Source organism: Leptonychotes weddellii, chromosome 1 (assembly GCF_054177405.1).
Source record: "Leptonychotes weddellii isolate Sample4059 chromosome 1, ASM5417740v2, whole genome shotgun sequence".
NCBI lineage: Eukaryota > Metazoa > Chordata > Mammalia > Carnivora > Phocidae > Leptonychotes > Leptonychotes weddellii.
The window spans coordinates 131,738,681-131,761,500 of NC_138369.1; the positions used below are offsets into that span (position 1 = coordinate 131,738,681).

At 46.9% G+C, this 22,820-nt stretch overlaps 1 protein-coding gene across 2 annotated transcripts in view; it reads right to left on the minus strand.

The window, feature by feature from the left end:
- Window positions 1-22,820, minus strand: part of PDIA5 (protein disulfide isomerase family A member 5) — a 90,165-nt gene that overhangs the window by 28,604 nt on the left and 38,741 nt on the right. For both annotated transcript variants that reach the window (XM_006743383.3, XM_031039228.2), the window contains 4 exons: window positions 19,574-19,634; window positions 11,339-11,406; window positions 4,544-4,635; window positions 4,379-4,450 (listed from right to left, as the gene is read on the minus strand). In XM_006743383.3, the coding sequence (XP_006743446.2) occupies window positions 4,379-4,450; window positions 4,544-4,635; window positions 11,339-11,406; window positions 19,574-19,634 (293 nt within the window). The remainder of the gene's footprint in view (window positions 1-4,378; window positions 4,451-4,543; window positions 4,636-11,338; window positions 11,407-19,573; window positions 19,635-22,820) is intronic.

Genomic DNA, 22,820 nt, shown 5'->3' on the forward strand with positions numbered 1-22,820 from the left:
GAGAACACCCTCTAAAACCACTAAAATAACAGAACAAGGCTTAAAAAACATAAGAACCCACAGGAGCAAAAAGAACAGGAAAGACAACGTGAAGAAAGGAAAAGAGGTCAGTGCAATTTTAGAAGCTAGGAAAGCGACCGAGCAAAACAGAGGGCAGAGACCTGAGGTGCAGGATGCGGACAGGGGCCGGGGGCCCGACAGCCACACCAGGAGCAAAGGTGAAGGCTCTGAAGGACCTCAAGGCACCACCCCTGGAAGCAGGGCCATGGCAGAGGCTGGAAACAGGGCATATACCAAAAGCCTGAGCAGCTAAGGCCCTCAGATCCTGGCCCTCAGACTACCAGCCAGGTGAACACCCCTCTCCCACCCAGCAGACAACTGTTTACTTTCTGGAGAGGATTGAAAAGCTGGGCATAGTGGCACAAGGGCTCACTGCAAAGAGAAGGATTGAGTAGAAGTCTGAAGCCAAACACTATTCCTGACTTATGCCTTTTACCATCGGGCTCCTCAAAGACCGGGGCTCCCTCTGATCGCTCCTGCACCTAATGCGCAGAACACATCCGGTAAACACTTTCTGAATGATGGAATGAGAGAAGAATGGTTGAAGGCACTGGAGGTGTTTAACCTGGAGAAGACAAGATGTGGGCAACACAACAGCTATCTTCAAACATTTCAGACTGCATCAGGAAGAGAAACGAACATTTATTTTCTGTGGCTCTGAAGGAGAGAAGCAATGCCAACAAGTGGAAGCTCCAGAGGAGGAAACTTCAGTCACGGGAAGGAAGAACCTTCTATCTACAACAGATGAGAGGGAAAGAGAGCCATGCTGGGAGTCAGAAGAGCTGGGTTTGAGCCCCATTTCCTCCACTTATCAGCTCTAGGGCTTAGGCAACCAATTTGACTTCAAACATCTACTAGACAGTGTATTTGGAGGCCTTTCTTTACCTCTCAGCTATATCTAAACAGATAATGCTCTGGAGTAAGATACTTTATAAACGTATAAAGTACTACCCAAATGTTCCTAGAGATCATTTATGACTGAAATCCAGAAATGGTTCAAACAGGGGCGCCTGGGTGGCTCAGTCGTTAAGCGTCTGCCTTCGGCTCAGGTCATGATCCCAGGGTCATGGGATCGAGCCCCACATCGGGCTCCCTGCTCAGCAGGAAGCCTGCCTCTCCCTCTCCCACTCCTCCTGCTTGTGTTTCCTCTCTCGCTGTCTCTCTATCTGTCAGATAAATAAATAAAATCTTTAAAAAAAAAAAGAAATGGTTCAAACAGGAGTAGGTGACCCTAACATGAGTCAAGGCCTTGTTCTCCGAGGTGTCTGAGTGGGACTGAGGTAACTGAATCTGTTCTAGAGGTAATGCAAACATTACAAGGCAAACTGCTAGAGACAGATTCACTGATGTTTCTATTCCCTTCCAATCCTGTGACTCCAATTTACTGGGCTCTCCAGACTGGGAAGTTCACATAAATCAGACACTTATCTGAGGTTGGTGCCCATGCCGTAGATAAGATGCAATAAGCATTGCAAGTCAAGAAAACTTTGTGATTGCTCTCAGTTCACTTCTGGTTGAAATAAAAACACACAGGCAGAAACAAGTAAATAGACTACCGCCGTGCATACAACCTCTAGGTGCCAAGCCCAACTCAGCAGCATGAAACCTGCAGAGAAGACTGAAAAACGGAGCCAGTGGGAGCACAAGGGGGCACACCTGCCACGATCAAACGCACCTACCCCAGAGTCCTTGCACACTCAGACCCCAAAGTCTCCACCTGGCCTCACCCAGTGCCCAGCCACTCATGGGGGGAGAGGGGGGGCACGAGATCTGGATTCCTCTCTCCTGGGCTTCTGAAAGTCATCCAGAGAGTTAGGAAGGCCGGATCCACGCTCATTCTTCTACACCTGGCCAAACATAAGCCCTGAGCAGCCAACGGGAAGGCCCAGGGAAGAGGTGCCAGGAAGCAGGAAAGGTGGGAACACTGCCAACCACCAGGATGTGGGATAAGACCGGTAAAGACTTAAAACACCTGTCACAGGGAAAAACCACACAAAGAGCTGGGTACACGTGGGGCGGGGAGAACTGGAAGGAAATTCACCAAAATATTACAACACATTATCTTTGGGTGGGGAAGAAGGAAGGGCTTTTCCTTTTGTTTAAATATATTTTTAAGTTTTTCTATAATAACGTATCTCACTTGAAGAGCCTTGAAATCAAAAAATATTTTTTTAAAAATTAAGCCAGCCGCCAGCACAGCGACATCACTGGCTGCTGGGGTGTGAGATGAGGGGATTCACTGGCGGTCCTTCAGGAGGTGGTCTCACTACCCTTGCTGTGCTGCGGGCTACAGTTATGCCTTCGGAAGAGCTGCTGCCACGAGCGCCCCTGACAGTGATCACCAGTGGTCAGACAGCTGGACAGGGCTGCCCAGGGAGACCCAGATGCTGCGCACCCCCCTCCCTGGAGTCACCCCACCAACCTTCTCAGCCTGCAGACCGGGATTGAACCAGAAACTGCTAACAAGGTTTCCTCCCCACATGGGGTGAGGAGAGGGAGAAAAGGAAAGGTGGGAAAAGGAAGGGGGGGGCGCCAGCCCAGGGCTGCCTCCAGGTCTCTGTCCAGAGCAGAGTCGAGTGGAGGAGCTGGGGTGGCAGCAGGCAGAGAGGAGGGGGTGGGGGACAGAGTGCCAGGCCCCAGTGGGGAGATGATCACCTCTCTCACAAACTCCACTGACATGCTCCTCTTGTGTAGGGTTAGCAAGCAATTCTCAACACTTCAATAAAAAAAACAAAAACTAAACCTTTTCCTTCCAAAAAGATATAAGTGTATTTTGAGACCAGAAAAGGTTAGAGAAGGGGGAGGGAGGCAGACAGATTTTATGTTCTGGTGACAAATGAGATTGCTATTTGTTGAAACCTTCTCCCGAAGCAGAGTAAGATGTGTCTGGCTGGAGCAGAGGACATGCTTACTATCAAATGAAAAAGGAAAACAGGGGAGTGAAGGCCCAGGTTAAAACAATGAATACATGAGAATGGGGGGCAGGGGCGGGCAATGAGGGAATCGATGAGAACAAAGATAGGACAATGCTTCCCGAGAAACAAAAGATGCCGTGCACACATGGTGTTACCGTTGTATCTTATCTTATCAGCCAGGGACCCACAGAACAGAAGACTGGGAGTTTCAACCTTTAGAATCTGACAGTTTGTTTCTTTGTTTGTTTGGGGGGGGGTACAAAATTCATCCTCCTTCTCATTCTGAAAATACACATTTTCAACCTCCGTATCTTTGGATAACTAATTCTTTCACCTTGTGCCCCTTAGGTAACGATGTCAATGAATATCCACCATGCCAGCACCTGGGGAAGGGGTAGGGGGCTCCAAGCAGAACTCCGGGGAGCTGCCCAGGGCAAGCCTGGCCATGCTACCTGTCGACTGCAGGAGCCTGGGTAAGCTCCTTATCACTGTGCTCTGCTACCTTATTCATTAAACAAGGCCGAGAATAATGTCTTCCCTTCCGGGCTGTTCTGAGGATTACATGAGAATCCATATAGTCTTTAGAATAGGGTCGGCCATGAAGTAGAGCCCAAAAAATGTTAGCTGGTATTATTCCAAGAATGATGCACAAAGAGCCGCACAATGGCAGTGACTGGTATGTGCCAAACTGATGACAGGCAGAGCTCAAAGCAAGCAGGGTAAGTGCTTGGCTGGGATGGCTCGAGGAGGCTGCCAGGAGAGGCGGCCTCTCCCCAGCTCCCATGGTGGGGGAGACAGACTCCCCATCCAACACACCCGTCAAAGTCATGCCAGTCACACGCCTAGCACGGTGGGGGGTCCAGATAAGGGATACTCTGGATTACGAGGATCTAATCACATTACAAACAGGGATCACAAGGTTGCCATGAAACAGCATCTGTGGGGAGTGCACGTGAATGGTAAAGCACTCTGCAAATCTAAGGTTATCAGAGTATTTCTTAGGAGCTTCACAGCACCTCATACACTGTTGTATTTGAAGTAAGTGTTCAACTGACAATCCAATTTTCAGAAAGACCTGCAGTGAAGCCTCTCTCAAAACTGACATCCTAGATGAGAAATACCCCTATCCATCAGATAGAAAGGGGAAAAGAACTATTTGAAAGGCAGTCACCATGGCCAGAGTCATACCAAATCCTCCCGATTCTCATATCCTAAACCCACAAAGACCCCATCCTCACCTAGAAGCAACCCAGAAACCACCGTCTGGGCAGCACAACAGGACCTTTCCCTTCCTGGTTCTCTTCCCCGCCCCCAGCCACAGCCCTGAGACCAGGGGCTAACCCGGGGTCTAGCTAAGGCCCCTCCCTCTAGGCATACACCCCCGAGGCAACCGTCCCACTTACTTCTTCAGCCATTCCACAATGTCCTCAGCTGTGGACCCATAGTTGTCATACTGGAACAGAAATCGTCCTTTCCTGTGAAATGTGGACAGACAACGTGGGCTCAGCCAGGGATGCAAATGCCATCAGGGAGGGGAGTGAGCATCGGAAGGGAAGCAGGGGACTTACTCGAAATAGCAGATGGTGGGGTAGCCTCGCACATTATACTCCTCCTTGATGTTCTCAAATTCCGAGGGGTAGACGTTCATCCCAGCTAGCACCTAGCAGCAAAGGGAGAACAGGCCTATTCACACTTTGCCCCACAGACGGCCCCACCTTGTCTACACACAGCCCATCCATCTGTCCCACCAGAAACCGATGACGGGGACAGAGCCTCACAGACTGATGTGCATCCCTGGGCAGCGGGGGAGCAAGGCAAACTAACCCAGCTGGGAATGACAGCCCAGAGCTCTGGAAGATACAGGGTCTGGGCCAGGTGCTGGCCCTCTGTAGAGGGGCTCCTTCTACTTGCCCTGCACAGGGGAGCCACCCCAGTGCAAAAACAAAGTTCTGAGGGCTGAGAAAGACACCTGGCCTTGCTACCAAGTTCAAACAGGTCCTAGAGTGGGGCTACTGCCACCCAAGTATGCATAATATGCTTTCTCCCTGCCCACGTCAACGAAGGTTGTACTCTTCTCCTAAGTTGCTGAGTCACCATTCAGCCATTCCACAACATCCTTGTGGCCTGCCTCCGTCTGTCCACCTCGGCTTTGTGTGCAACGTTTTCAGAACTCACAGCTCCTATGTGGCCAGAGAGTGTGGCTCTCATGACAATCCACCTGCCTGCCTCTCTTTCCTCCAGACTGCTAGATCCCTCGCTTCTCTCCTCCTGTTTGTAACCATTACCTACAGCCTGACTGGACCACCTCTGAAGTCTGAACTTGTTCTGGTTGCAGGGGCTCCCATATCCAACACCCCTGAGTGGGAAAGGAGAATTTTAGTAGCTGTGTTACTAAATACTAAGAACAACCCAGAGAGAAAGAAGTCAGAGTGGCCAGACACAGGAAGACTGCTTCTCAAAGGAGGGCAGCATGGAGGGGAGAGGAAAGGAAGTTCAAAAGCCAGGAGCAGTCACAGAAGCAGAGAGAAGAAACCCGGGAAGCCGATGGTGATGAACAATATATATGGAAACATAGGAAGAGAAAAAGGAAAACAGTAGTCTCAATGAACAACAAACTTGATTCAAAAGACTGCATCCACTTAGGAATCATGTGACCTTGGGCAAGTCACTCACCCTCACTGAGGATCCTTGTGTGGGAGACGTGGATGATGAAAGTAATCATAAGGCTCTCAAGAGAACTGAAGGAGATGACCCATGTCAGAGGACTCAGCACCAAACTGGTGCTCAATAATCGTCAAGTTCTTGATTTCCTACCAAATCCTCCTGGTGACGGAAGCCACCTGTACCTCTGGCAGCCCCATCCTAAAGGCATCTAAACATGTCTTTCCAACTGTCTTAGCTATCTAGCACAATGCCTGGCATACAGTGGCACACAATAAATGCTTACTAAATCACTGATTTTTTTCCCCCAGCTCATCTGTGGGAGGCTGCAAGAATACACGGGGAGAATCAGCCTGAAACAGAACTTACTAGAAGCCCTGGGACCCTCTAAAGGCCATTCTGCTCATTTCCCCAGACTGATTCAGCAGCCTGTTCCAGTAATAATTGTCTACTTCAAAGTTCTTTTTTTATTCTAATTGCTCTCCCTAGTGTCTGCACACGTCCACCATAAGATTAATCTTCCACATCCTCCTCTTTCGTTACATCACTTCCCTGCACAAAACCTTTCAATTCCACGGAATACGGGCTAGCATCTAACGCCACACCCAAAGACCGTACGGTCCCTAACTCATTTTCGAATTCTTCTTTCTTATAAAACTCTTAATTGTGTACTTCCTAGGGTCTAGGCTTTTTATTCTCCCAGGAATGGGAGAGTCTGAGACCGCTGCGCAGGGAGGAAGCTGGACTGCTTGCCGTCTAAGGCACCCTGCAGATGGCAATATACCACGGCGGCCAGGAGGCTCAAGTGCGGGCGTCAGGATGTTGCGTTTGGGTCCTCCCTACTCAGTAGATGCACTTCCTTGAACAAGTCAGTTGCCTGTGTGCCTCAGTTTCCTCCTCGGCAGCCACCTCTTGTGATTACTGAGAGATCGTACAGATAAAGGATCTACAACACTCAAAGTATCTACAACTCTCAAAATATGTTAGCCGTTAATGACCACAGTAGCCAAACTATGGAAAGAGCCCAGATGTCCACTGGCAAATGAATGGATAAAGAAGATGTGGTGTATATATATATACAATGGAATATTAGCCATCAAAAAAAAGAAATCTTGCCATTTGCAATGACGTGGGTATAATGCTGAGTGAAATAAGTCAATCAGAGAAAGACAATTATCATATGATCTCACTCATATGTGGAATTTAAGAAACAAAGGGGAAGGGAGGGAAAAATAAAACAATACGAAATCAGAGAGGGAGACAAACCATAGGAGACTCTTAACTCTAGGAAACAAACTGAGGGTTGTTGGAGAGGAGGTTGCGGGGGGAAGGGGTAACTGGGTGATGGACATTAAGGAGGGCACGTGATGTAATGAGCACTGGGTGTTGTATGCAACTAATGAATCACTGAATTCTACCGCTGAAACTAATAATACAGTATATGTTAATGAACTGAATTTAAATTACAAAAATAAATTAAAAAATATGTTAGCCGTTTTCATTACTACTACTAAGAAGCTCTGCAATTCTGCCCAAGTTTCCAGAATACATGCTGTGTTCCCCTGGCCCTTACTTTGTGTCTTCTAGTCCTTTTGCTTAGGATACCCACTCCCCATCTCACAATTTCTACCTAAGATTTATTCATCCTTTAAGGCAAACCGAATCCCACCTTCCTATTGCAGCCTTTCCAAACCATCTTTGCTTGTGATGAACTTTTAGTTCTCAGGGTTTCTGCAGTACTCTTGTGCCTCTTGGGGGCATTTATTAATGAGATAAATATTTTTTTAAACTCTTTTATTTTAAAGATTTTATTTATTTATTGAGAGAGAGAGAGCACACAAGCAGGGGGGAGGGGCAGAGGGGGAGGGAGAAGCAGGCTTCCCGCTGAGCAGGGAGCCCAATGAGGGGCTCCATCCCAGGACTCTGGGATCATGACCTGAGCCGAAGGCAGACGCTTAACTAACTGAGCCGCCCAGGCGCCCTGAGATAAATATTTCTTGAACAACTGTGTACAAACACTTTTTGGAGTCTGTAAAGCCAAATGAGGCAAAACTGGTTTCAGCCTAAAAGTTAAGGCCACAAGGCCTGACCTGGAGCCACATGTTCGGTGGCGTGACTCGCTCTGCCTCATGATCCAACAGGAACAGGATGGAAGCTTCACAGAGCTGGTGCTCAAGGGTAGGTAAGAATTCCACAGACATGGAAGTGAGACAGAACAAGATGCAGCCCAAGAAGCAGGGAATATGCTGGTTTAACAGGCCAGTAGGACACAGAAGGGGGTAGAAGAGAAGGCTGGACCAGTTCACTGAGCTCACTCTGGAAAAGGCTTTAATGCCTAAGCAAGCAGGACTTTATTCAGGGGGTGCTGGAGGGTTTTCCAGCTGCACTTTTTTTTTTTTTTTAAGATTTTATTTATTTTATTTGAGAGAGAGACACAGAGAGCATGAGCAGGGGAAGGGGCAGAGGGAGTGGGAGAAGCAGACGCCCCGCGAAGCAGGACTCGATCCCAGGATCCTGGGATCATGACCTGAGCCAAAGCCAAGAGTTGGACGCTCAACTGACTGAGCCGCCCAGGCACCCACCGCCCTTTTCTTTTTTTAATATAAACAAGTCAGGCTGTAAGGGGCAAGTCATGGGTCAGGAAGAGAAGTCAGCAGTCTCGCGCAATCACCCTGTGTGGGCTAACCAGGGCCTGACCCAGGATGGTGGGCAGAGAGAGGAGAGTGGGTCGTGTGCATGTGGCCACACTTTTCCCCAGTTACGGAGCTGGGAAAGGATGAGAACTTTCTAAAGGTGCTTTCCTAAGAAACAGAACAAAACGTACCCCAAGCAAGAAAACACAGAAGCAAGGAAATGAATGATTTCACACAACACAGATGCCTTAGGCCAAGGTAACTAACACCTAGCCAAAGCTGGGCTTGAGCAGCCAGGCGCTCCAGGCACCCAGACGACCCCACGGAGTCTTCTGTAATGTTGTCTAGGGAACTGGAAGGGCCACTTTTTATGTTTCTTGACTTGGGCCCAGGCAGAAGAAGCAGGCACTGTTGTTGTTGTTTTCTTTTTTGGAAGCAGGTACCCCTAAAAGAAGTAATCTTCAGGGCTAATCTTGAGAAAGAGCCTCATGTGAGCCCAAGGCCAAGGAGAAAGACCTCGTCCCACAAACATCCTTCCCACTTTGTCTCTGTCCTTAATAACTGATGCTCTGATTTCCTTTAAAAAGAGGAACATCAGGGCACCTGGGTGGCTCAGTCGGTTGAGGATCCAACTCTTGGTTTTGGATCAAGTCATGATCTCAGGGTCGTGGGATCAAGTGTGGAGTCTGCTTGAGATCCTCTCTCCCTAATGTCCCTCCCCCCACTTGTGCTTCCACTCTCTCTCAAATAACTAAATAAAATCTTTTTTTTTTTTTTAAAGATTTATTTATTTATTTGAGAGAGCGAGAATGAGAGAGAGAGAGAGTACATGAGAGTGGGGAGGGCCAGAGGGAGAAGCAGGCTCCTCGCCGAGCAGGGAGCCCGATGCGGGACTTGATCCAGGGACTCCAGGATCATGACCTGAGCCGAAGGCAGTCGCTCAACCAACTGAGCCACCCAGGGGCCCTAAATAAAATCTTAAAAAAAAAAAAAAAAAGAGGAACATCATTTTTTGAGTAAATGCAGAGCTCAAAATAAAATGTCCCCAGGAGTGATAAGCCACACACTCCCTCATTCATTCGTCAGCACATATGGGGTACCACTATGAGCTTGGCCCTGTGCTTGTGCTGAAGAACCAGACATGGACCAAACACAGCCCCAGTGCTCAAGAAGCTCACACTACAGTGAGAAAATCATATTATAATTAGTATCAACGGGTGAACAACGGGATCTGGAATAAAAGCAAAGAGGAGCAGACCTGGCCATGCATGGCAGGGATAAGCTCTGTGGGAGCACAGGAGGGGCTGGGAAGAATACTAAGTTCGGCAGGGAGATGTGCCATTGGCTGAGCATCTTCCAGATGTCACATAAGACTGGCCCCAAGACCTCGCCTGCTCTGATGGAGCTGGCCAGGCATTTGTGATCTGACCGGGGCTGGAGCTGTGTGACTTCAACCACACCACAGAGTCAGGAAGTTGAGTTTTCTAAGGGTAAACGAGTGTGGGTAGGGAGAACACTAGGTAATTAAGTCTTTTTTCCAGGAGAAATAATCGTGAAATATGCTATCTACTGAGGCCCCAAAATGCAAAGTGAAACTTGCCCCAAGTGAAGTATCTGTGCCCCAAGGCAAACATCTCTCGGCAAGTTGCTAAAAATTCCTTAGTGAGAAACAAGCAGGACCTTGGTGTTGCGCCAGAATGAGGTCAAAAGAGAAAGCACCAGTTCTCTGCAACCCAATCTTGCAGGCAGCTCAGGTGGCGGGGCTGTCACCATGCCCAGGTGCTGCCATGTCAACTTTTTAAATTGACTTTGAACTAATCACCAACTTAAATATATAAATATCATGAACTCCCTTCATGGGACTCTGGCCAGCCCCACCGTGATGGCTCTCCTCCCCACAACTTTTCATAAAATGTGTATGGACTTTTCCACGCTCCCTGGAGGAGCCAGCAACTCTTTTTCTGTTACCGCCAATGGAAACAAAAACAAAATTAAAAAAAACCCTAAATGTCTGTGGCTCAGGGTAAGTGCAAAACTGGACAGACATACGGCAGAGAAGAGACAAGGCTGGTGGGTGGGGGCCGCACAGAGATGACCAGGACCATCAGTGAGGGGTCCTCAGCTTGGTGAGCTCTGACTGCCCGGTCTCCCCGCCCCTCCTGCACCATCCCGGTTGCTCTTTCTTCCTGAGGCCCATCTCCTCAGTGGCTCCTCTTCCCCCTCCTGTCCGTGAAAGGTGGGCATCCCCGAGACAACCCTGGCTTCTGTCTGCTTCCCATGCCCACACACTCTGCACACCGTCCTTCAGAGAGTGCCTGCAAGCTCAGGTCTCCAGCTCCCCGCCTGGACTACCTCTTTCTGCTGTCATTTCTTCTTTTTTTTTTTTTTTTAAGATTTTTATTTATTTGCGAGAGAGAGAACGAGAGACAGAGAGCATGAGAGGGAAGAGGGTCAGAGGGAGAAGCAGACTCCCTGCCAAGCAGGGAGCCCGATGCGGGACCCGATCCTGGGACTCCAGGGTCATGACCTGAGCCGAAGGCAGTCGCTTAACCAACTGAGCCACCCAGGCGCCCTCTGCTGTCATTTCTATTGTTGTCCCACCACACAGGAACCACAGCCCTGGCAAGCTTGGCAGGAAACTGCCCCCTGAACCTGCTTGTGCTTTGGGCCCACCACTGGTCACCATGCCCCTTTCTTTGCCACTGGACTACCCAGCACCAGGAGCCTCGGCCCACTTTGGAGCCCAGCCCCAGTCATTCTGGAGCCCTGATGGTCTACTGATGGCCCCTGGTCACCCAGCAATACCACCTGTGCTTCTTGCTGGTTTCCTGGCTATTAAGTCACTGGCCTTGGTTGGACAAGCGCCAGATTCTCCTGGCCCCAGCAACCCTGTGGAGTTCTCACCATCCACCAAGGACAGGTCTGGATCACACGCGCAGGGAGCACGGGCAGCAGTAGGAGGGAAAGTCCTCACAATTTTCAAATCCGCCCTCCCCCACCCTAAGCCCCTCCTCCATCGACTCTTCAGGTGAGCCGGCCAGCCCTGCCAGGCCCGGGGGCCTCACTTACAAAGTGGCCTCGCAGCTGGGTCGCGGCCTTCTGGAAATGTGGCATTATCCTCTTGCACATGCTGCACCCTAGTCACGGGCAGGAGAGAAAGCAGACATGGTTATCCCGGGTGCCAGAGCCCTGCGCCCTGCCCTCCCTCCCCTCAGGCTGACCTCTGGCAGCAAACTTTTACCCAGCCTGCAGAAGGGCAGGACTGCCCCAGGGCCTGGGAACACAGAAAGACCAGGATGCAGAGGCCCTGCCCTCCAAAGAGCTTACAGTCTCAATGGCCGAAAATAGGACACAGCCCAGCAGTCCCTCAATAAACGTGGGACTGACTAAGCAAACACAACATGGCTGGAGAAGAGCAAAGCAGGGAATAATTTAGGGCTGATCATGAGTTCACTGGGAATTCCGGGAACCAGAAGAGGTGACAGGAAAGCGCAGCTAAAAGCCTCCCCTCACTGTCCAGTCAGGGGCTACGAATGAACATGAACCAGATGCCATTAGGAAGAAAACTGTCCAACCACAGATACGATGAGCTTTGGGATTTCCACGGCCCTTTTCTTCCATCCACAGGAATAATTAGGCAGTGAGTGGAGACGGGCTGGTGTGAAAGTACCAGCTCAGGCCTCGTGGGAGGAGCGCCAGGCCAGGATCGGCACACCTGAGTGCCTGTCTTCTTGTCATGCACTGCATGGCCCTGGACAGGTCACCTCTCCTCTCTGGCTGATGGCTCCTTCTGGCAAATGAGGAGGGTTGGAGCAGACAACCTCAGGCCCCCTCCAGCTCTGACATCAGACGATTCTATAATGTCTTTGGCTCAACCCTCTATGGGGTTCTGTAGTCTACCATGTGGTCGCACTCTTCTCCCCCTGGGGTGGTGAAGGCCCCCCAAGCCTTGGGCCAGACAGCCAAGCCCCAAAGATCCACTAGTACTTCAGAGTGACCTTGATTTAAAAGCATGCCCCACCCCACATCAGTCGGAGCAGGCCACATTTTGGCGCTGACCCCACAGGGCACATGCACTGATTTCTTCAGACATAAGGAATTCTGACATGACAAGCTTTTATTCTTTCTGACAGACGCTCTGCTGTAAAAAGGCTTTGAGATGCACCTGAAGGCTGCAGACACCAAAGCTGCCCAGAACCCTGTGTCAGGCTGGATCTCATCTCAACATGACACAGGGGGGACAGGGCCATGCAGCGGCAGGCTGACAAGCTCTAATCCACGTTAGCTAACGCCGTGGCAGACCGACCGCGGGCAGAGTAATACAGATCAGAGAGGTGCTCTTACCAACCGGGCCACGTACAGACTCTGGAGAACCGTGAGCAGGTCCAAGCTATCCTGGGACCACTGGAACCTCCCCAACACCAAGTCTACTGGACCAAATGCGACACAGGCTATTTTGACATGGAGTTCCCTAAGTGCCCACGGTCCCTCCCTGACATCCCTGCCTGTCAGACAGACGAACACACACACCGGACACACAGCGGCATATGAAGCGTGGGCTCAGGCTCATGCTATTAGTACAGCCTCAGACTCCGGGAGACTCAGGAGAGTGGGAGCTGTTGCCAGGTCAGCACACAGCACAAGCTCACAGCTTCTGCCCTCAGAAGACACGAGGTACCTCTCTCCAGCAGCCCACACAGCACCATCCCCGCAAGTGTCATGAAGAAAGGAATTGACATCTGTCAGGGTACACTGTTCCCACTGTGGGACTTCACAGGGCTGGACACAGGGACAACAAGGCCGCCTCAGCCAGGTGCCCATGCCCCAAGCTGGATGTCACACAGTGGAGACAACAGGAGGCCGCACAGCAGAGGAAGAAGCTCGGCTCCGAGGAGTAGGAGACCCAGGCCTGCTTCTCCCCTTGACCATCTGCTGCCTCTCTAAGCCTGGCCACGCGGTCTGAGCCTCAGCTTTGCCCTCTGTGGCGTGGAGACAGCGCCTGACACTCAGCAGGGCAGGCCCCGGGAACACAAGACCTGAGTGTGTGCCCCCGGGAGGTCTGCGGCCGTGGGGGAACCCCTCCACAGCGGACGGAGGCTGTCACTCTCAGGAGGGAAAGTGAGTGGGGGTGGGAGGGCACTTGCTTTCACCCACTCTTTACTTGGTGACTTGATGAGGTGGTGGGAGTCGGACGCCCTCTGGGCCACGTTCATCAGTCAGAAGCTTAATTTATGAACTGTCCCCACAGGGGTGGCATCTCTCGTCCAGCTCCGCTCGCCTGCAGCCTGCAGCAGCCTTACCCGCCACGTCCCCCGAACTCCCCGTGGACGGAGACCAGCAGTCCTGGGAGAAGAAGTTAGTGAGGTGAAGAGGTGATGGGAAGAGTAATAGGAAGCTCCGGGCCAAGCCAGTTCCAATTTAACTTCACCATAAATAGAGCTGGTACTGTGATCCCTATCTGAATTTATCTTCCAACGGATTCGACTGAGAGGCAGGGGAAGAAATAAGACTGTCACTCTCAACTCCCCAAAGTTAGAGCAGTCACCCTTTTACTTTCTCACTAATTCAGTCAACAAACATTTACTGAATAGGCAGTAGGTCCTGAGGAACCGGATTCTTTGTCACAAGTAAAGCCTCCCACTGCCTTCGGGTTCATTCACCCCAAACATGATCAAAGGATCAGAGTCCTAAAAGACTTCCCACTTAGGGAATTGGTATGTTTCCAGGAATAAGCTGAATTATGAAGCCATGAAGGCTTGAGTGGACAAGTATAATAAAAGCACAAGTTTGTTTCAATAAAAACAACAACAAAAGAGTCCTGGGGTACCTGGGACCCAGGAGGCCATCCAATCTGACCCCTCCACAAATTTGAACTTAACAGCTCCGAGTTTTCTCCCTCCCTCCCCAGCTACTAATTGCTCTGTGATACCAACAAGGGGTCTCACTTCTCCTACCCCAGCCTTCCATTATATAAACACAGTAACTATGCTTGCCTCTCTGCCTGCCGTGGTGAGGGGGGCACACTGCCACAGAGCCCGGGGAGGGGGTGTGGAGAGATGGCTCGCATACTCTAACGCAGACTGCTAGGGAACCACTCTTTGTAAGTGATCAACCAGTGTCATTATACTGAAACCCACACAGCTATACCATGATCCTACCTTGCAACACATACTGTATACTGATACACACTCTGTTTTAGTCTCATTTAACCAATGAATTGAGTTCTGAAGGCTTCTGAGACAAACCATAGGAGGCCCTGTCCTCAAGAGGCTGGGCAGGCAGGACAATTCCTGAAGCAACTCACAGCTGGGTAGTTAATAAGATCCCTCCAAGGAGAAACAAAAAGGGGTGAAACCAACCAGTGAATATTAATGAAAAAAAAAATGACCCAGGGTTAAAGTGCAGATCATTCTGAGCAGAGCCAGCTCTAACAAGAAGTGGGACACCAGGGTCTCGTTTCTATAAGCAAGCAAGGTGTCTGAGAGGAGGCTGGATTAGAGGGACACCCAGCAATCAACAGGGGCAGGGGAAAGGCTATTGTCATGGTGAATAAATCACAGGCCCAAGTCAGGCAGAACCACCATAACCTCATAGAAGAGCAGCCATCCAGGGAGGCATGATCACTCAGGTGGAAATGGGAGGAGTCTTTGCTCAAAGAACTTCTCAAGAAGGTGGATTCAAGGCAGGCTTTCAAGAGTAAACAGAACTGAAATGAGAAGTTACAACTCACATCACAGAAATAACAAAGGATCGTAAGAGACTAGTATGGATGATTGGTCACCAACAAACTGGACAATTTAGAAGAAATATGTAAATTCCTAGAAACATACAATCTTCTAAGATTAAATCAGTAAGAAACAGAAAACCTAAATAGACCAATTACTAGCAAGGAGATTGAATCAGTAATAAAACACCTGACAACAGACAAAAGTCCAGGACCAGATGGCTTCACTGATGAATTCTTCCAAACATTCAAAGATTTAATACCAATCCTTCTCAAACTCTTCCAAAAAACTGAAGAGGAGGGGAATACCTCCAAACACATTTTATGAGGCCAAAATTACCCTGATACTAAAACCGGACAAGGATACCAGAAAAAGAGAAAATTATAGGCCAATATCCTTGATGAACATAGACGTAAAAATCCTCAACAAAATATTAGCAAACCAAATTCAACAATACATTAAAAAGATTATACAACACAATCAAGTGAGATTTATTCTAGGGATGCAAGGATAGCTCAATATTTGCAAATCAACCAACATGATACACCAGGTCAACAAAACGAAGGATAAAAATCATAAGATCATCTCAATAGATAAAGAAAAAGCACCCAGTAAAATTCAACATCTATTTATGATAAAAACCCTCAACAAAGTGGGTATAGAGATAACATACCTCAACATAATAAAGGCCATATATGACAAACCCACAGCTAACATAATACTCAATAGGAAAAAGCTAAAAGCTTTTCCTCCAAGATCAAGAACAAGACAAGTATGCCCACTCCTGCCACTTTCATTCAACTTAGTACTGGAAGTCCTACCCACAGCAATTAGGCAAGAAAAAGAAATGGAAGGCATCCAAATCAGAAAGGAAGAAGTAAAACTGTCAGTATTTACAGATGATATGATACTATATATAGAAAACCCTAAAAATACCCAAAAACTGTTAGAACTAATAAGTAAATTCAGTAAAGTCACAGGATACAAAATCAATATACAGAAATCTGTGGCATTTCCATACATTAATAACAAACTATCAGAAAGAGAAATAAAGGAAAAATCACATTTAAAATTGCATCAAAAAGAATAATATATCTAAGAATAAATTTAACCAAGGAGGTAAAAGATCTGTAGGTATACTGAAGCCTGTAAGATACTGATAAAAGAAATTGAAGATGACACGAATAAAAGATATTCCACACTCATGGATTGGAAGGATTAATATTGTTTAAATGTCCACACTACCCAAAGCAAACTACAGATTCAATGCAACCCCTATCAGAATTCCAATATCATATTTCACAGAACTAGAACAAATAATTCTCAAATTTTTATGAGCTGCAAAAGATCCCAAATAGTCGAAACATAAGAAAGGAAAGAACAAAGCTGTAGGTATGATGCTCCCTGACTTCAAACTATACTACAGAGCCATAATAATCAAAACAATATGGTACTGGCATAAAAGATACACAGATTAATGGAAAAGAATTGAGAGCTCAGAGATAACCCACACATACATAGATAATTAATTTATGAGAAGGAGCCGAGAACATACAACAGAGAAAGAACAGGCCCTTTAATAAATGGTGTTGAGAAAACTGGTCAGCCACATGCAAAAGAATGACACTACTAGGCCACTGTCTTACACCATACACAAAAATTAACTCAAAATGGATTAGAGACTTGAATGTAAGACCTGAAACCATAACATTCTTAGAAGAAAATGTAGGCAGCAAGCTCCTTGACATGAATCTTAGCTATGTGTTTGTGGCGCAGACTCCAAAGGCAAGGAAAGCAAAAGCAAAAACAGACAAATGGGACTACTTCAAACTAAAAAGCTTCTGTACACTGAAGGAAACCATCACCAAAATAAAAAGGCAACCTACTGAATGGAAGAAGATATTTGCAAATCATATATCTGATAAGGGGTTAATACCTAAAATACATAAAGAATTCATACAACTCAGCAACAGAAAAACAAACAACCCGATTAAAAAATGGGCAGAGGATCTGCCCAGACATTTCTCCAAAGAAGACATACAGATGGCCAACAGACATAAGAAAAGATGCTCAACATCACTAATCATCAGGGGAATGCAAATCAAAACCATGATATACCACCTCACACCTGTCAGAATGGCTTTTATCAAAAAGATAAGAAATAACAAGTGTTGGCAGAGATGTGGAGAAAAAGGAAGCCTTGTACACTGTTGGTGGGAACGTAAATTGGTGCAGCCACTATGAAAAACAGTATGGAGATCCCTCAAAAAATTAAGAATAGAACTACCATATGATTCAGCTGTTTCACTACTGGGTATTTATCGGAAGAATAATTTGAAAAGATATATGCACCCCCATGTTTATCGCAGCATTATTTACAATAGCCAAGATACGGAAACAACCTACATATCCATCAATGGATGAATGGATAAAGAAATGTGGGACATATATACAACAGAATACTACTCAGCAATAAAGAAGAATGAACTCTTGCCACCTGCAACAACATGGATAGACCTTGAGGGCATTATGCTAAGTGAAGTAAGTCAGAAGGAGAAAGAAAAAACACATAACTTTACTTCCATGTGGAATCTAAAAAACAAAACAAAAGCAAACTACCGGATACAGAGAACAGTTCAGTGGTTACCAGAGGGGAAAGGGGCTTGGGTGTGGGTGAAGGGAGTCCACTGTGGGGTAATGGATGGTAACTAGCCTTTTGGGGGTGATCACTTTGCTGTATATGCAGAGGTCAAATTATAATTGGTACACCTGAAACTTACATAATAAAAAAAAAAAGGAAGGGCGCCTGGGTGGCTCGGTTGGTTAAGCGTCTGCCTTCGGCTCAGGTCATGATCCCAGGGTCCTGGGATCGAATCCTGCATCAGGCTCCCTGCTCAGCAGGGAGCCTGTTTCTCCCTCTCCCTCTCCCCCTGCTTGTGTTCCCTCTCTCGCTGTGTCTCTCTCTGTCAAATAAATAAATAAAATCTTTAAAGAAAAAAAAAAAAAAAGGAAAAAGAAAATACGCCATACGCCATACGTCTTTTAGGCAGAAATCCAGTCCAGGCAGCGTGATACACAATTGATTTGAGCACCTATGCTGTGTCTTATGTATACTATTGCAATAAACAAACCAGTTCCAAAGTGGAAAAAACAAAACAAAGCAAAAAAACTAAACAGAACCTTGATGCCATAGCCTCTGATACTCATCCAAGCCACGGACAGGCCACAGGACACCCCCGTCCCACCACGCATGGCCCCAGCCTTTGGGCCGTTGGCTTCCGGAAGGGCATATGCAGTACACAGAGTCATTAGGGGCCTTCCGCAGGCTATAATCTGAGGATTTTCGATCAGTGGGTTGGGACCCGTTAGATCACAGGGGTGGCCCAGGCAGAGTATTTGAGGCATTGCAGGACATACTGTCAACTACTCAACTCTGCTTAGCCTGAAAGCAGCCACAGACAATGTGTAAACTGAACGTGTCTATGTTCCAACAAAAATTAACTTACCAAAAAGGTGGACAGTCCATGGGCCATAGTTTGCACTTTATTAGAGGGTTATGACATAGTAGGAAAAATCAATAACTTCTAAATCAAACAAAATAGAAAAAGAAAATAGTGTGTACTGCATCTGGCAGAGTGGATGGCAAGTAGTAAGGGTAAGTATGGTTTGGTAAAACTTGTTTTGGCTTATTTACTTATTCAACTTATTTACTGTAAGTATGCACAAATTATATAATTTTTACCTATATATATGTATATATGTAATTTGTGCATACTTACAGTGCTAGGTTGCAATGAAAAATATTTTTACATGAATACTATGAAATACAGTCAAAAACTCTGAAAGTCACTGCTCTGACCCAACCCCTTCTCCTACAGAAATAGAAACTGAGGGGCAGAGAGGTGAAGGATTTGACCAAGGTCACCCAGCTCGCTGATGGCACAGCTGGAGTTAGAAGCTAGGCCTTCTGGTTGTCATCTCAATGGTCTTTCTGCTGTTCCTACGGCCTCTCGCCTCATCTAGAGACTGAACCAAAATACGAGGCCCTTTCCTCCCTGGTCCGGATCCCCCCACACCTCGCAGGTGGCCCCGGCAGAGATGTGCAGGAGCCAGAGCTGGGTGAACAGCTGCCCCGGGAGGCCAGCCAGGCTCTGGACGGTGAGCGGCCCCAGTACCTGAGAGAGGACGCTGAGACGGAGCACGGCTCTGGGGGCACCTGGCTCCCCCAGGCCCGCAGCTGGGGGGGAAAGGGCTTCAGGCCCCCAGGAGGCAGAGGGCGGGGAATGGGACATGGCGAGATGGCGGGAGGATCTGGAGAGGAGAGCCGTACTGTCGCTGGGTAGAGCTCAGGGTAAAGAGGGCAGAAGGATGCGGATTCTAGTGAGAGAAAAATTGATGCGGACAGCAGAAAGAGAGGAGCCAGGTGAAAAGAGGCACAGAGAGAGAGAGTGGGATGAGGGACACCCTTCACACTTTCAGAGAGCTGGGGCAAGCTCCCAGTCCCCTGCCTCCCACCCCCCAGCTGCCCCTGCAAGAGTCTAAACAACTAACTCTGGCCCAAAGGAGAAAGGTCACTCACAGGGAGCATAGAACATCATCAGGAGCGGCTTCTCTTCCTTCTTCAGGAGCCGTCTGAAGTCCTGAGGCACAAACAGAGAACATGGCAGGTCACATACACAAGAACATGACAGGGAGGCAACACCTGCTCAGGGGCCCACAGCCTCGGCCGGAAGAGCGTCGGGGGTGGGGGGGGATTCAGAAGTCCCGAGGTCTGACCTGAGATGTGGGGCATGCAGTCAGAGTTACCGCCCATCAGGAGCTGGACGATGGAGAAAATCTGTACCATCCCCGCATGTTACAGACTGGGAACCTGAGGCCCCTCCCAAGGCCACTTAGTGTGATGAAGTAGTCAGCACCAGGCTACCAGCTTTACCTTCAGCTCCGCCTGAACAATTCAAAGACTGCAAGGAGCTATTCGTGTCCCATGAGGCTCAATGAGGCTGCCCAGTGATTTATGTAGTGGCTTTGTTTTTTTTGGGGGGGGGTTGTTTTCTTATAGCCCAACTTGGCCAGATGGGGATCTAGCTGCTCGTTACAGTAACACAGGGTTAACCCACACCCGCTCATCTCTTTCCCCAGCCCTGCTGCCACCGTCCACGTGCCCAGGAGTCCACTGTGTGCACAGAAGCATACAGATGAGGCGAGCCCCCAAGCCCCCGGAGGTTACAAGCTAAACAGATCATTTGTATTTGTAAAACCCTTAGAATAGCACCTGGCACGTTATTAGGCAATACATAAGTATTTCTTAAATAAATACAATAAATGTAAAAAGACAAATGGTCACAACAGTGCTAATGGAGAGACTTCAGTGTAAGGCAGGGTTGGAGACCCTTCTTCCAACGAGTCAACGATGTTCCGGAAAAAGCAGATCTATCAAGGACTGCAGAGAAGCACAATGACAGAGCATGTTTTGATTAAAATAATTTGCTTCTCTAACTGGTTTCCATAGAAGAAAATTAGAGATTTTTCTCTTTTGAATAATAAAGAAAATAAAAGGAGATTACAAAATGCAGCTTTCTGGCAGCAACAAGGCATTAGGTAAATAGATGAGGGTTCATCCCGCGCAATGGAATTCTAGTGCATCATTAAAAACGATGAAGAGGCATATTTAACGTCACAATAAGATATGCATGTTACATTAAGTGGGGGGGGAGCAAGTTACAAAGCAGCATATAAAATGCAAAGACACTTTTGTGAATAAAAATATTTATGTATGCACTATGTCGAAAGCCTGGAAGGCTAGAGAAAATACCAGCAGTGGGTATCTCTCAATGGGAAGGGATAGGGTAACTTTTTTTTCTCTTATGCTTAAGCTGTATTTTCCAAATTTTCAACAATGCATATGTATTACTTATAATTTTTCAGTTAGATAAAAAATATTACAAATATTTTGTAGGAATTCAAAACATTTTATAATAAATTCTGAAAATGTTCACTCTTGTTTAAGTAACTAGAATTATGTAATTCTACTCATTGTAAGGAAGAATTACTGACTAAGATCTTTGACCCTGACAACGGGTAGAAAATGCAAATGCTCTGAAAATGATCTTCTGAAATCCCTGGAGATAAAACCTGGTAAAGATCTGAGACGAAAAGATTTTTTCTGAGCCTCTAACAATTTGGTTTCATACCCTAGGTAGAAACAAATATTACATTCAAAATGCTTAACTGCCTTCAACAGTGTGGAATTCTAAGCTCACAAATACGAATCGGCAATTCAAACTTGAATTTGGAACTTTTAGTTATCTTACGTAGGGACTCCAGCAGAAGGGCAGCTATACCTTAGACTTCTACGGGAGAGAAGACAGCACAAAATGTAATAAGAGTACTGCCCACAGGTGTGAAAAAAACTTTTCTGCTTGATATTTCTAGTTATAGAAGAGTGATCTTTGGAGTTTTAGGACATGAACATCTTAGGGGAGGGAGGTAGCAGGCACTCACTTTCCAGAAAGGCTAGAAATGCGCATTATCACAAAATCTACCTAGGAGCAACAGTGAGTTTAGGCTGCTTGTATTTTCATAACTACAAACCCAGATGTCACTACCTCCTGACACTTGTCCATCTTCCCTTGCCCCCAACACGCTCTCATCTTTAAAAAAAAAAAAAGCATAGAGCCCCCTGTGGGGCCTGAACTCAAGACCCTGAAATCAAGACCTTAGCTGAGATCAAGAGTTGGACACTTAACCAACTGAGCCCCCCAGGTGCCCCTGCTTTTTCTCTTCTGACAATACTGGCATGGTCTATCCCAGAGAAATGCTGATGCCCAGCCCCTTAATTCAAATCGCCACAGACCTACTGGGTTAGCCCACAATGATCACACATGATCCCTTCTCCAGGAAGTATAAATGGCATCCTTTTCTTTTGGGCTAACAAGCATTAAGGGTCAATGATTTTAAATGAAAAGGGAAGGAAAGGCAGAAGAAGATAAAAAGTACATTCTACATTATCAAGATAAGAACAAACATTTTCCAGCTCATATCACAAAAACAAATGACAAGCATTGGTGAGGATGTAGACAAAAAGGAACCCTTGTGCACTGCTGGTGGGAATATAAATTGGTACAGCCACTATGGAAAGAGTAGGGAGGTTTATCCAAAAATTAAAAATGGAAATTCCATATGATCCAGTAATTCCACTACTGGGTATTTACCCAAAGGATATGAAAACACTAACCTGAAAAGATAAATGCACCCCTATGTTTATTGCAGCATTATTTACAATAGCCAAGATATGGAAGCAACCCAAGTGTCCATCCATAGATGAATGGATAAAGAAGATGAGGTATATATACACAACGGAATATTACTTAGCCCTAAAAAAGAGATCTTACCATTTGCAGCAACATGGATGGAACTAGAGGGTATAATGCTAACTGAAATAAATCAGTCAGAGAAAGACAAATACCATGTGATTTCACTTATATTTTACGATTTCACTTATATATCTAAAAAAACAAAACAAATGAGCAAAACCAACCAAACAGAAACAGACTGATAAATTCAGAGAATAAACTGGTGGTTGCCAGAGGGAAAGGGGGTAGGGGGTGATGAACTAGGTGAAAGGGATTAAGAGGTATAAACTTCCAGTTATAAAATAAATAAGTAACAGGAATCAAAGTACAGCATAGGGAATACAGTCAATAATACTGTAATAACTTCGTATCATGACAGATGGCAACCACTCTTATCATGGTGAGCACTACAGAATATACAGAACTGTCAAATCACTATTATATATCTGAAACTAAAATACCACTGTATGTCAA